Source organism: Coenobita brevimanus, chromosome 110, assembly GCF_032717465.1.
Source record: "Coenobita brevimanus isolate Jiangsu-jjx chromosome 110, ASM3271746v2, whole genome shotgun sequence".
Lineage (NCBI taxonomy): Eukaryota > Metazoa > Arthropoda > Malacostraca > Decapoda > Coenobitidae > Coenobita > Coenobita brevimanus.
The window spans coordinates 38,114,244-38,128,510 of NC_137063.1; the positions used below are offsets into that span (position 1 = coordinate 38,114,244).

Below are 14,267 nucleotides of genomic sequence, written 5' to 3' on the forward strand. Positions count from 1 at the left end.
GCCACCATCCACTCACTTGATGTAGTGCTGCCCTCGGGTGACTGCCCTTTCCTCTCTTCCTTCCTTCTTTCCTTCCATCCTCTTGTCTTTCATTGCTTCATTCTTTCCTCTTCCATATGCCTACGAGTGACTCGACACTGCCTCTTCAGTCTTTTTTTCCTTCATTCATTCCTCTTCCTTCTGTGTTTAGGTGACTCTGCAGTGAGCGACACGCCAAATGGTGTCCTGTATACCAGGAAACCATTTACTACACTGGGCGGTAACCATAACCGGGTTATGGCACCTGGTGGTTTAGTGGGTAATTAAGGCACTTCAATCAGATTGAGCATGAGCAGGTTTAGATTCAAGGGGTGGTTGAGGTTTATTGCTCACGTAATGCCACTCAGGGATGAGTGAGGCATGTGACTATCATCTTAAATGTCAGGACCAACTTGCCTTGCCTTGGGCTCCTACTCTCCTCATGGGGCAACACAGGATTGGATGATGATGGTGGTGATATACTTTTCACTTTTGTACATAAAACAGAGTACAGAGTTTTGTGTGGTGCCACTGCCTTGCATAGTGGCAGTATTGTAACCAGTGTTATGTATACCATGACTGTTGCAGATATACAACTCAGAATAAGGGAAAAGTTTTCATTTAGCATCTTCTTTCAGCACTTATGGCATCTTGACAATTAGGGTAACCTCTTCTGAAGTACGGTAGTCAAGTTGTACCCGACCTGCTTGTGGTGACCTCACAGACACCCCGTTTAATTTTCAGTTTATATTTCTTCATGGGGCGACATAGGAATGGATGATGGATGGATGGATATTTTTAATACACTTTCAACATTGTTTTGGTATATGTTTTGGATACCAGGGGTGACACAGGGATAGCACTAGCCCCAGGGAGCTTTTTTTTTTTTTTTTCTCTCTCATACTGCTGTGATATGACTAGCAGGCAAACTTGTGTCTGTGGCAAAGTGGTGGGGAATGTAAAGTTGTTTGGCTGCTTTGCCTGTGGAACATTCTTCCACATTGGTTATATTGATGTTGAGGAAGAGAACCTCACTTTATGGCAAAAAAGAAGCTCAGCTTCAAATGCTTCTGTGGGAGCTGTTCTGTCAGGTATAGAGACTTCCTTAAATCATCATTAAACAATCCTAATGCATGATTGGATGACCATATCCTAAAGGTTGTGCACTGAGGGAGTCAGCCAGACTCGAGGCCCTTGAAAGGAAATTGGATGACTTTAGGCCAGGTGCAAAAAGCTCAGCTTCAAATGCTTCTGTGAGAGCTGTTCTGTCAGGTATAGAGACTTCCTTAAATCATTATTAAACAATCCTGATGCATGATTGGATGACCATATCCTAAAGGTTGTGCACTGAGGGAGTCAGCCAGACTCGAGGCCCTTGAAAGGAAATTGGATGGCTTTAGGCCAGGTGCAAAAAGTACCTCCCTTTCTGCCAGGTCGTTTGCTGGCATCATCAAGGATGGAATTAAGGAATTGGAAGGGTCAGATTTGGACAAAAATGATGTGCAGGAAAGTGAACAGCAGGTACTGGTCATAAGACAAAGAAAAAGGGGTTAGGGCAAACAGTCCTTCAGTGTCTAGGAGCATTAAAGCATCTCTCAGGACTATCCCAGTCACCATCTGTAAAGAGAAACATCAGTTCATTTATAATTAAATTTCGTATGGAGAAGGCATAGAAGGATGCCAACAGAGCAATGTGCATTATTTGGTGAGTCTAATTTCATTGTCCGTGGATTGAAAAAGGTCATACCAAAAATGACTTGTTTGAATTTCCACCATGATTCCAGATAATGAAATGGTTGCACACATTGTTGAAGAGAACACAGAGATTTCACAGCTTTTGGATCAGGGTGCTAAGCTGGATCCTCTCGTCTCAAGGGAAAAGAGTTATAGCAAGTATGCTCTACTAAAAATGTCAGCAAATGTATGGAGGGCTATACTTAATTACCAGAATATGTGTGTGCGGGGTTAAATAGGTGTAAGGATTATGATTTTAGAATACTCAGCGTTACCACTGTCAGAAATTTGGACAGCTTGCTTCTAATTTCCCTAGAAAATCACATGATCCAGCATGTGCCTTCAGTGCACATAGCTTTAGGATCTGGTCATCCAGTCATGCATCAGGATGACTTACTGATGATTTAAGGAAGTCACTATACTGTACTTGACTTCACAGCTCTTGCAGAAGCATTTGAAGCTGGGGTTCTTTTTTGCCATAAAGTGAGGTCCTCTTCCTCAACATCAGGATAACCAACGTGGAAGAAAGTTCCACAGGCAAAGCAGCCAAACAACTTTACATTCCCCACCACTATGCCACAGACACAAGTTTGCCAGCAAGTCATATCACAGCAGTATGAGAGAGAAAAAAGCTTCTTGGGGCAAAGCCCCAGGTAGCACCATCCCTGTCACCCCTGGTATCCGAAACAGTGCTGAAGTGTATTAAAAATATGGATTGAAAATTACACGGGGTGTCTGTGAGGTCACCACAAGCAAGTGGAGTACAATTTGGCTACAATGCTGGGTGGTAACCATATAACCAACCCACACATGTTCCCTACTTGTCAACAAGTGGGTTGGCAGAGGGTTAGTGCCCCTCCCTGTAAAACAACTAACTAGTCAGATGGCCACCCCTTACAGAATTATGGCATCTGGCTATAGATAGATAGACAGAAAAAGTTTATACCTTGGTGGCTATGTTACAGATGGTATGAGTGGTATGAAGGGTTTAGGTTGACAGAAAAAATTTATACCTTGATGATTATGTTACAGATGGTATGAGTGGTATGGAGGGTATGCATTACCTGCGGCAAATAAACCTAGAGGAATATGAAGCGGTTCCACCAGACCATGCTCAGGCCACCCATATTATGAATCATGGACACATCCAGCAAATAAAGGTACAGCATCACAAACATTTTTTTTTTTTTTTTTTTTTTTTACTGTATAGAGAATATTATATAGATAATTCTTATAAGTGAAACATAGTCAAGAATGCCACTGGCTTTTTCTTACGGTTGGTATTGTAAGTTGGGAGAAATTGGCAAATTGGCACTATAGGTAATAATGGAACTTCATTCAAGTTCTGTACAAGGTTGAAAAAAAATAAAAAAAAATAAACCAAACCCACTGGTTTTGGGGGGTTTTCATTGGGTTTTATTGTTTTTTTTTTCTTATTCCTCATATTTACATGTAAATCAGTTAAAATAAGAAATTAAAAAGTAATTTAGAGTGAAACAGAAGGTATGCTAATAAATTCAGTGTGTTGTTTCATTATCCTTTATATCAAAGTAGCAACTAAAACACAAGCACGCAAGACTAGGAACTTCCGCTCGAGATTAAAAGATTTTTTTTTTTTTTTTTTTTTTTTTTTTTTTTAGAGAGAGAGAGAGAGAGAGAGAGAGAGATCTTAATGGGTTTTAAATTTTGATTGTATATGTATGTAGACCTCATTTATCAGTATGATGTAAACCTACATTTTTTAATATAAAATTTAACTCTATTAAATAAAAAATAAATAAATAAATAAATAAAAAACCCACTTAAGCTGTTTTGTGTGTGTGTGTGTGTGTGGTTTTTTTTGGGGAGGGAAAGGTGTTTTTTTTTTTGGGTGGGTTATCTTAATGCCAGTCCTGGTTCTGTATGACCATACAGAACACCTTCAGTCAGTGCCATAAATAGTAATTAGTGCATCATACCAATTATGTGTGACAACCAGTGTCTGAACAGAATCTCACTCTTCTGCAGATGGTTGACGATGGTAATACAGTGACGATGGACCAGGCAAACATCTCTGCTCTCATGGATGCTTTGCAGAATGCAGGCTATCACCTAGGTACTGGCAACCAACAAATCATCATCAATGCAGATGGAAATGCTATGGTTGTTGACCAGCAGGTGAGTGTTGATTAAGACTAGGCTGAATCTGGATTGGTCTTTTACAGTATCATAGTTAAGGGTAGGATCTTGCATAATTTTTTTATTTTAGTCATTCATGTGACTTTTTTTTTTTTTTTTTTTTTTTTTTTTTTTTACAGTAGAAAATTTAATATAACATTTGGGACTTGGGCCCCTATTATTATAGTGAGGTCTTATTGAAATTGAAGTATCTCAGAAACTAACTGAGATGCAACTATTTGGTTGAAAATCCTATGAGAAAAATGTTTGCTGAATAATTTTGGCTTAATATTTTGCCAAAATTATTCAGCAACATGTTTTAGAGAAACCACAAAAGTTTTAAGGTGTTAACTTTCCAGATATATAGCTGTGGTCCCTTTTATGAAGTGAAAGGAAGATGGTTACAGTTAAGCATACAGTTAGCCAGTTATTGAGACAAACATAAAGTTTACATGTGTTCGACACCTTTGTCTTCAGATCGTGTTACACAAAAAGTTATTTTAAGGTCTTCAGATTTTGTTTATATTACACATACCTTATATACCATATGGCAGAGCTACCTTTTTTGTGGCTGCTCAGGAAAACTAGGTAACAAGTTATTATTATTATTGTTGTTCCTTATAGATAAACTTCACATGACCTGCCAGATAATCATCAGTTCAGTTTACTTTTGTTTTCAGTGTAGCATGTGTGAGATAAGTTCACCTCATATCACTTCTCTACCTCATTTCTGTGCCTGCACTCTTGTAATAATTCAGCATCTGAGGTGAGCACATAACACCTCATCCCATATCTTCCTCAGGCTATCTTTCCATTAGTGGCCCAGTATCTCTGCACAACCACACCTCCTCACCGAGCTCAGTTGGTCCATTCTCGTGGCATGTCCAGTCAGTACTGATAATAGACTGTGCTTTTGTCCAGGTGCAGATGGTGATCAGTGGTGACATGGAGGGGGTGATCTCTGCAGAGGGTGTGGTCAGTGAGCCAGTTGATCCAGCCTCTGTTAGCTTAGTGGTACATGAAGTTCCAGAGGTAAGGACATTTTATACACATAGTCCTCTTTTAAAGTTCTTTACATAACATTAGTTTCATTTTGAATTTGCTGATGGATTAATTATTTTTTTATTAATTATATAGAATCTTTAATTTGATGCTGTCTTCTGTTTTATTCATATTATCTCCATGCTAATGCAAAGTGTGGTATGTGTTTATGTCTGAGCTGAATTTCAGATTTCGGGGGGCATGAATGGTGAGTGAATGAGACTGTGGCCCATTGTATTGGGCAGATCTTTTCTAGTTTTTGCTAGTGCTCCCTCTATTCTTATTTTTTCTTCTAGCTTTATGGACCCTACTTCACCTCGTCTTTAAGTGGGGAAAGAGATCAGGATGATGATAATGATATCTCCATATAATTTTATCATTTAAGGAGGTTAACTTATTAGTTAAGGTTAGATTTTCTGACTCTGAGGAGTTAAATACAGTAACCTCCCAGTTATCTGTTATATTCAGTCAAAGTCTTGGTGGATAGTGAATTTTTTCAGATAATGCCTTACTACTCCCCAGCCCCTCTATAGGGGGTATAACCCTTACAAAAACCATATACAGTCTTGTACCAGATAACTATCCAAACATAGGAAAAACAACTCCAAACAGTGTGTTTTATAAAAAGTCATGGTACAGTACAGTATATCATACAGTAATATGTACAGTGCAGTAGTTCGTGGTAAACAAGTAGACATACAGTGGTGTGATAGATGAAAGACATGCAGTACAGTACAGTATTTTGCAGTAAAATATGCAGTTACTGTATACTCTGCTCACCATACTGTAACACTGTAGAGGATTTTGTTGATTACTCCTGTGTGGTTAGTGGTGTAGGGGAGACTCCATAGTGTGTTACCTTGCGATTCATTGGCTATTCTTTGTCAGATCACTTGATTATCTCCCACTTTTTTTTGAGGGACAGGATGTTCCTTGTGCTCTTGGTATGAGGGGGAGCTATGCACACACATGTGAGCACAAGGGCAAGGAACCTAAGTCCCTGCAGAACTGGTATGATGACAAAGGGCTGTAGCACCAGCTGATCAGGGTGATACTCCCAAGGAGGATGGGAGTGCTTGTGACAGGGAGAGCCTGAGCCTGCGTTTCACTAGCCTTAAGGATATCCTGGCCATCCCCTTTCACTGACCTTTTTCAGTGTGACACTGACATGGAGAGTAGGCGAGCATTCTCTCCCAAACACTTTTCTCAAGCAATCCTATGCATTACTTTACATGTGCTTTACATACTGCACAGTATACTTCACTAGATAACAGGGGTTGGTGTCAGCAAGGGCATGTAGCCATAAAACTCTACCCCTTCTACCTAGTGGCGTACCTGAGGAGAAGTGTGGCGCAAGCTTCGCCAGCGGAGTTCTGGGACCGGGATGGAATGCGATGGGGCTCAGATATATACCAGAGGATACAGGGCTTTGCATTTCCCAGGTTGTCACTTCTGCCCAATACATAGGGGTCCAAACCTGGGAGTAGCACTCCAGGAGGTTGCCCCACTTGTGGGTATATAATGTTGCAGCAGGTACAGTGCCAAGGTGTGTTTGGAGGGTGTCTCTATAGCTGTCCTGGCAGGATGCCTCAAGGCCACTGCCTCAGCCACTGGCCATGGCTTGGTCTATGGGTCCTGGCCCCATGCCTGGACTTGGAACTGTGCAGGTGAGCAAGGCCTGTGGTCCGTCACCTGTATGTACCGGTACCCAGCATGACAAAAATGAAAAGAAAAAGCTTTAATAGCAAGCCTGTGGAAATCAAATCACCTAAGGGATTCAGAATGGCATTGTGGAATGTGGGTAGTTTGAAGGGTAGAAGGGGGGAAGTGTTGGAGAATCTGAATAGGAGGCAGGTGGATGTCTGTTGCCTAGAGGAAGTCAGGTTCAGGGGAGGGTCAGCTAGAGTGATCGTTGGGAAGGATTGTAGGTATAAGCTATTTTGGCAGGGAAATGTAGATGGGTATGGTGGTGTGGGTTTGCTGGTAGAAGAGAAATAAGTGGAATGTGTCATGAATGTAATAAAAGTATCCATCCATCCATCATCCAATCCTGTGTTGCGCCATGAGGAGCGGAGCAGCCCAGGGTTAGGCAAGTTGGCCCTGACATTTAAGTGAGAGTGACCAGCCTCACTCATCCCTGAGAGGCATTACGTGAACAGTAAACCCTGATCACCCCTTGGATATACACCTGTACAGGCTAAATCTGGTTGGAGCACCTTAATTACCCACTAAACCACCAGGCGCCATTATTTGGTCATATGGTTACCACCCAGCGTAGTAAATGGTTTCCTGGTGTACAGGAAACCATTTGGCTTGTCACTTATTGTAAAGCCACTCACAGGCAGAAGGAAGAGAAAAGAATGAAGGAAAAAAGAAGACAGAAGAGGGAGTGTAGAGTCACCTGTAGGCATAAGGAGGAGGAAAGAATGAAGGAAAGGAAAGCAGAAGAGGACTGAAGGAAAGAAGAGAGGAAAGGGCAGTCACCCTAGAGCAGCACTACATTGAGTGAGTGGATGGTGAGCGCCCCCACCTAACACTAATACAGTAATATATTTAAATTTTTTTATATATTTTGCAATACAGTATACTAATTTTTAGAAGTATTGTTAAGTAGAGTAGAGAGTAGAGGCTGGATTACTAATGAATGTTTTATTGTTTTAGGGCATACAACCAAATGATAGTGAAGGTGCAAGCTGAAGATTCTGTGTCAACAGGAAGCGGAACCTGATACTTTGTGAAGTGTTGCATTTTGTGGTAGACTGAAAAATTTAAATCTGTGATGGATTGTATTGGCCTTGAGTATGAGAAGACATGCTTAGCATTTCACCAGGAAAATATATATTTAATATAGGGATGCTTCATGCTGATGAATTTACAGTAATGTTGAGATTGTAGTGATAACTAAACTTTATCTAGTCAGTTTTTGTTTTAAGATTATGACTGTTAAAAGCAAAATATCAATTTCTGTTTGCTATATTATACCAGAAATGAGGCACTGTATTGTATCGAAAAGAAGGCTTAACCCATATTTTAGGTATTTAAGCCCTGCCACACTAATTCTTATAAACCCAGTTACCTTCCCAGAGTCATTTTTTTTTTTTTAACCCGTGGATTGTGAGCCTCAGCTCAGGCTGTGCTGGTCATGCATCACCGCTAACTACTCTACCCCTACACAAACATATGCATGGTGCTAGGCAAAATGGAGAGAGAGAGAGAGAGATTTTTTTCTTTTCGCCAGATAATGCCCTGGAAGTTTATTTTCAAGTTTATAATAAACAAAAACAAAATAAAATTTTTGTTTCTGTTTTTTCAATTTTTCACTACTCCCCTATGTAAACTTATGCATGACCCTATGCAAAGACAGAGAGAGAGAGATTTTTTTTTTTTTTTTTTCACCAGATGATGCCCTGGATGTTTATTGTCAAATTTATAATAAACAAAAACTGAAAAAAAAGAAAAAAAAAAATCTTCATTTTTTGCACACCAGGGGGTGGGATTAACAGAAGGTAATTGTGCAATCCACGGGTTAAGTGGATTTTTTGTCATCAGATCAATTGTTTCTGAGCTCAGACGGTTCATCACCCTTGTCTTATTTACACCTCTTGGGTGGGTGTGAGGGCAGCGATAGGTCGCCAGCACTGCGGGAGGTAGACAGGCGTGAATCCGCCATTGCTTGGCTACAAACAAGAACTGAATTACTAAATACAGTTTTCAGTATTTGGCAACTGCTGTGTGGCAGGGCTTGGCAACTGCCCTGATGACTTAAAGAGAGACTTAATGTTCCCATGGAAGCCACTGATGCTTCCTTGTGTTTGAAATTGTGGCATGGAGACCCATTGCTTCATATGAGGTGATCAGCACGGCCAGGGGTGGCCTGCATATTGCCTCATACGAGGCAATGAGTGTGATGGGGGCTAAAGTAGTTATTGCGGGAAACTATAATTTCCATTCATATATTAGAAGTACTGCCTTTTCAAACCTTTACATGAGTTTGATACTTGCCATTTTTTTAGTTATTGTTTATTGCAGTATTAGTGAACTATTTTGTATGGGTAGGTTATTAGGTGCCTTTAATACACAGGAAAAGGAGAGAAAGGGCAACTAGGAACCTGATAAACATTCCATATATTATGTGTAAACATGCATATGATGATGGCTTTTATCCAACTATTAGGATATAATTATACATATACAGCCATACAAAGAGAAGTCATCATGTACATGTACAGTTCTGTAAGTCAAGCATACATACACTGACTTACATTGCAGTTCAATAAAGTATTTTTTGTGAAAATTTAGGAAATAATTTGAACATCAGTAATAAAACAGGTTCATGAGGTATCACACAGTCTCATGTTAGGCAGACACAGCCATGCAAATAGGCTGGATTTACTGTATCTGGTTTGGTTAGCATTCTCATTTCTCTGTGCCCTGTGCTTTGAAGCAGAGCAGCCACTCACATCGTCCAAATGTTTAAAGGTCAGTTGAAAGATTATGACCAATTGTATGAATGAGTAGTAGAAGTTATGTGCATGTTATACAGACCTTCGCTTATAACTAATTGACAGATGGGTTTCTTATGGATGAATGAATCTTCTTGTATAGTATGAACATAATGTCCTATTGTATGAATGTACTTCAACAGATATGATTATTACAAGCTGATGTGTATGTTGTAATGATATAAGCTAACTGTTTGATGACTTTCCCTATTGCTGAATGACATTAGCATTAACCAGAATATATCCAAAAACTGGTGAAAGGAAGTAGATAGGTGCAGTACATCCTTGTAGTACATGATAAATTAGTGGCATGAGGTACTCTATCTTGGTAAATATGTACAGTATACTAAAAATCATATTATAATGTATTATTGATCATATGGGTGACACCTCACTAAAAATATACACATATATACTGTATGTATATATGTGTAGGTGGTAGGTGGGGGCACCCACCATCCACTCACTTGATGTAGTGCTGCTTTGGGTGTCAGCCCTTTCCTCTCCTCCATCCTTCCTCTTCTGCCTTTCGTTCCTTCATTCTTTCCTCTTCCATCTGTCTACAGGTGACTTTACTCTCCCTCTTCTGTCTTTCTTTCCTTCATTCTTTCCTCTTCCTTCTGCCTATGGGCAACTCTACAATGAATGACAAGCCAAATGGTTTTTTGTACACCAGGAAACCATTTACAGTACTATGCCGGGTGGTAACCTTATAACCAAATTTTGGCACCAGGTGGTTCAGGACCAAGGAGGTGCCGAAAGAGCATAAACTGCCGAATGACTGGGAAAACCTGCCAGAAAGTTTCTAGCAGTCATGGTCAGTCACCCCAATGCAATAACAGTGTCTAGCAAGTATTATTGGTCAACCCTAAACACTAAATATTTAATAAGCAACGTATATTTAATGTATTTAAGAATACAATACACATGAACTTACTTTAACCTAAGTGTATTTACATACATACACCATAAAATAGCACGACAAAGTTTCCAAACTTTCTAAAGGTCCTGCTCACAAAGCCAGACACTCATGAGTCGTGATGGCCGACTGCCCGTGCAGTGGTGGCAAGCAGAAATCTTCAGAAGCGTTAAGCCCAACTTTAAAATGCGCTAAGCTATAGGTGAACTGTTCAAATTTTCGCACAAAATTGGACTTCAAAACACGCTGCTGTAGATATAGAAGAAAATCTAATATCTATCAGTTCTGAATTACAGTATTATGAAAAGCACTAAATTATGACAAGATCAAGCACCAACAGCACCAAATTGGCAGCTATGAGCGCATGGGTACCAGCGATGAGCTGGTGACCCAGTCGTGGGTGCCAGTTGGCTCAGTACACTCAAACCTCAATTTAAGGGACCTCCATTTAAGGGATTTCGGATTTAAGGGACTCCATGTTCTACCTGACAAACAGACAGGACCATTCAAAAAGTCCGCTGCTTGAAATATTAATATGTTTCTTTATACAATACCTGTAAAACAATATTCATAATCATATAAACAGATAAGTGAAACAGTCATTGGATTTCATAATAAGATTGTCTTTATATGTGGTAAAGTAATGGACATTTTCAAGTAAGGGACAAGGTGATTCCTCATTTAGTCCCTTAAATCGAGGTTTGAGTGTATATGTGCCAGAATAGCAGAGAACTTTCATAATGGAACTGTTTATGAAAAACACCAAAAGACCGGAAATACTGTAAGACCAGATGCAAATTAGAGGACTTTTGCTCTAATTAGCCAGTGTCACTTTTGTAACTTCTTTTTCTTTGCCTGTTACAAAACCTTAGCATTCCCACATTTTTGACACATTTGATTATTTTGATATGCATATATGCTGCTACAAGTGCTGTTTTTAATCTTTGCATAATAATTACTTTTGGTAAGCACTGATTCTTAGAACATCCCTCTGTGTTTGCTGTGTGATACCCATTGTAAGACAGTTCATAAGAGTTAAGTTAGTGCCTTGACCTATTACCTCAATAGATCTTTATCAAGACAGACTATGTATGTACTGTTAGAGTAAGAATTGGCATACATAATAGGAAGATAAATTTTTTTCTCTACATGGCACTAGCAGTAGATAACAGTGAGGGGATTTGGTCTGAACAGTGTTTATCAGTCCACAGGAAGGGAGCACTGTGATGTGGCCTTTTAAGTTCTTTGGAGTATCTGAGATAATACATACTATGCTTAGAATGACTAGTAAATTATAAAGAGCACTGATACACAGGAAAGTAGCCCAAAGATTTTATTAGTATGAGTAGAGAAAGTGTGAAATTAGTACCATATACAGTATTTTCCATTTTATCTCACTGTTTGTTTGTGTGTGTGTGTGTGTGTGTGTGTGTGTGTGTGTGTGTGTGTGTGTGTGTGTGCGTGCATGCGTGCTTGTGTGTGGAGAGGTAGAGAGAGAGAGAGTTACTGGGTTTCAGTTAACAGATGAGTAGTGTGTGAGGCACAGTATAGCAAAGCAGTATTTAGTACAGTACTGGTATGTATTTATTGTTGTATTTATGCAGTTATTATTATTGATTTTTTAAAAAATATATATTGGCATTGATATATGTTTTCTTATACAGTGGAAATTTGAGTATCTCTACTGTAATTATGGTAAGTCACAAAGTCCATTGAAAATCAGTGGTCTTTGTGACATCACTTCCTAGTGCACTTGTACCTGTTTATCAGGTAAGCTCATCAGGTATATCAGTAAATTTCTTACAAAGCCACTTTTAATTATTATATTTCTTTACTCAGATACACACTCACATGCATTGTAAGTGATTTTTTTTTTTTTTCTGTAACACTTCTAATTTGTGATATTCATTTGTGTAGCGCATTACATGAGCATGAAAATTATGCCATTGTCTCCCAGTGACTGATTCATATTCAGGTTTTACAAAAGTCATGACCATTAACTAATTGTTATTCTTTGTGGATTAACTAATTTCCATTCTTTGTGGATAAACTCATTTCTACTGTATTTTCTGCAAATACAGTACTAACTACTGATCACTGTAATTGTTATATTAGGGATTTTATATTAATAAGCTATAATATTGAGAGTTATTTTGTGATAATCTGTAAATACTGTAACTATTATTGCTGTAAACAGTCTTTGGTTTGTCACTATGATAAATGTGGATGGAGTGAGCCAAATTCTCTGTACTAGTTGTTTGCCAAAGTATCAGTTAAGTTTACTGACCTCAAGTACCTGATGCATTAGTTGTTAGTTGGTCTTCAGCCGACAATTTGTGCCTAATAAAGGGTTAGTGTTTGTCAGCTGTTTGTTAAGACAGTGCCAAATGCTTAAAACTTAAGTTGCAAAGGGGAAGGCAAACTTTAACATGCTATTATCATTAACAGAATGTGCCAGCAACTCTCATAGCAGAATGCAGTTAGCAACAGTATAGAGGGACGACTTGTTTCATCAACATCAGGTACTTCAGAAATTGTCATAAAAAAATCAAGGACCTCCTTTCCCCTTTGCTATTCAAGGTTTGAGGATATGGCTGCAAGTGATGGGATAAAGTCTGTAAAAACATTATTGTCTGCCAAGTATGCTGGGAAAGAATACACTGAAACATTTGCTGATGAGTAGTTCTCTTTTGCTTTTTGCAGTTGCAGAATGCAGTTAGCTTAGTTTATGTATTTGGGCCTTGTGAGACTTTTTAAAATTTAAGTTAAATCAGGCCAGTTTAATTATTTTAGAGAAGTATTTGACACATTTGGTTTGGTATAGGTAAAATTAGCAGGCTAAATTTGTCTGCTTTTTTATGTAAAGAAATGACCCTGTGCTTACAGCGGGTAGAGTCATCATTCAAAGTGTACAGTTTCTGAATCCTGTAATTATTATCAATGATCTGTTTCTTTATGTTTGCAAAAGTTGCAGTGTCACACAGAGTGTTGTTGGGAATGGGATCTGGTGGATGCAGCTAATGTACTGTTTTATTTATCCTAATTGCATATGGGAAAATGATAAATGGTTTCCTGTAGACTAGGAAACCGTTTACTACACTGGGTGGTAACCATATAGCCAAATTATGGCACCTGGTGGTTTAATGGGTAATTAAGGTGCTCTGGATTGAACCTATGTAGGTTTATATTCAAGGGGTGTTTGGGGTTCATTGCTCACATAATACCACTCAGGGATGAGTGAGGCTGGTTACTCTCATCTTAAATGTCAGGACCAACTTGCCTAGCCCCGGATTCCTGCGCTTCTCATGGGGCAAAATAGGATTGGATGATGTATGGATGGATGGATAAATAAGGATCAGGTAATTTATCATCACATTATATAGTATAGACTGAATAGTGCAGTAACATCTTAAACACAATATACAACAATATTTTTCTTGCAATGAATGCAGTGAATTGTGGCATACATTTTCTGTCTATCTATCTATCTATCTATCTATCTATTGCCTTAATCCTGTAAGGGGTGGCCACAAACAAATCGCCTCCATGTTGCCCTGTTCCCTGCCATTTCACCGCCCTGCTCCCAGCTCGCATCCACCTCTTTCACATACCTCTCCACATTTGTACAGTTACAAAATTTCCATCTTAGGGTTGAAACAGAGTGAGGAAATGAAATGTTGCTTTATTGCATATGAAATAATATTTTCAACAAGAAGTAACACAGAAAAGAAGATAAATTAGCAGCTAAATGGCACACTTGTTCTTGAGTAGTATGTTTATTCTAATCTTACAAATAATCATTTTTTATTCAGTGCAACTGTAATGTAGGAAGCTCCTGAAAAATTCCAATGAATGAGTTGTGTTAAAAATATATGCAATTTAAACCTGATTTTAAT

At 38.9% G+C, this 14,267-nt stretch overlaps 1 protein-coding gene across 1 annotated transcript in view; it reads left to right on the forward strand.

Moving 5' to 3' along the window:
• The window catches only part of LOC145417553 (uncharacterized), a 33,599-nt gene extending 25,558 nt beyond the window's left edge, over positions 1–8,041 (forward strand). Inside the window, exons 15-18 of the mRNA XM_080286261.1 lie at positions 2,785–2,912; positions 3,760–3,909; positions 4,831–4,941; positions 7,612–8,041. Of these exons, the coding sequence (XP_080142387.1) occupies positions 2,785–2,912; positions 3,760–3,909; positions 4,831–4,941; positions 7,612–7,647 (425 nt within the window). The 3' untranslated portion in view covers positions 7,648–8,041. The remainder of the gene's footprint in view (positions 1–2,784; positions 2,913–3,759; positions 3,910–4,830; positions 4,942–7,611) is intronic.
• The last annotated feature ends 6,226 nt before the right edge of the window (positions 8,042–14,267 follow it).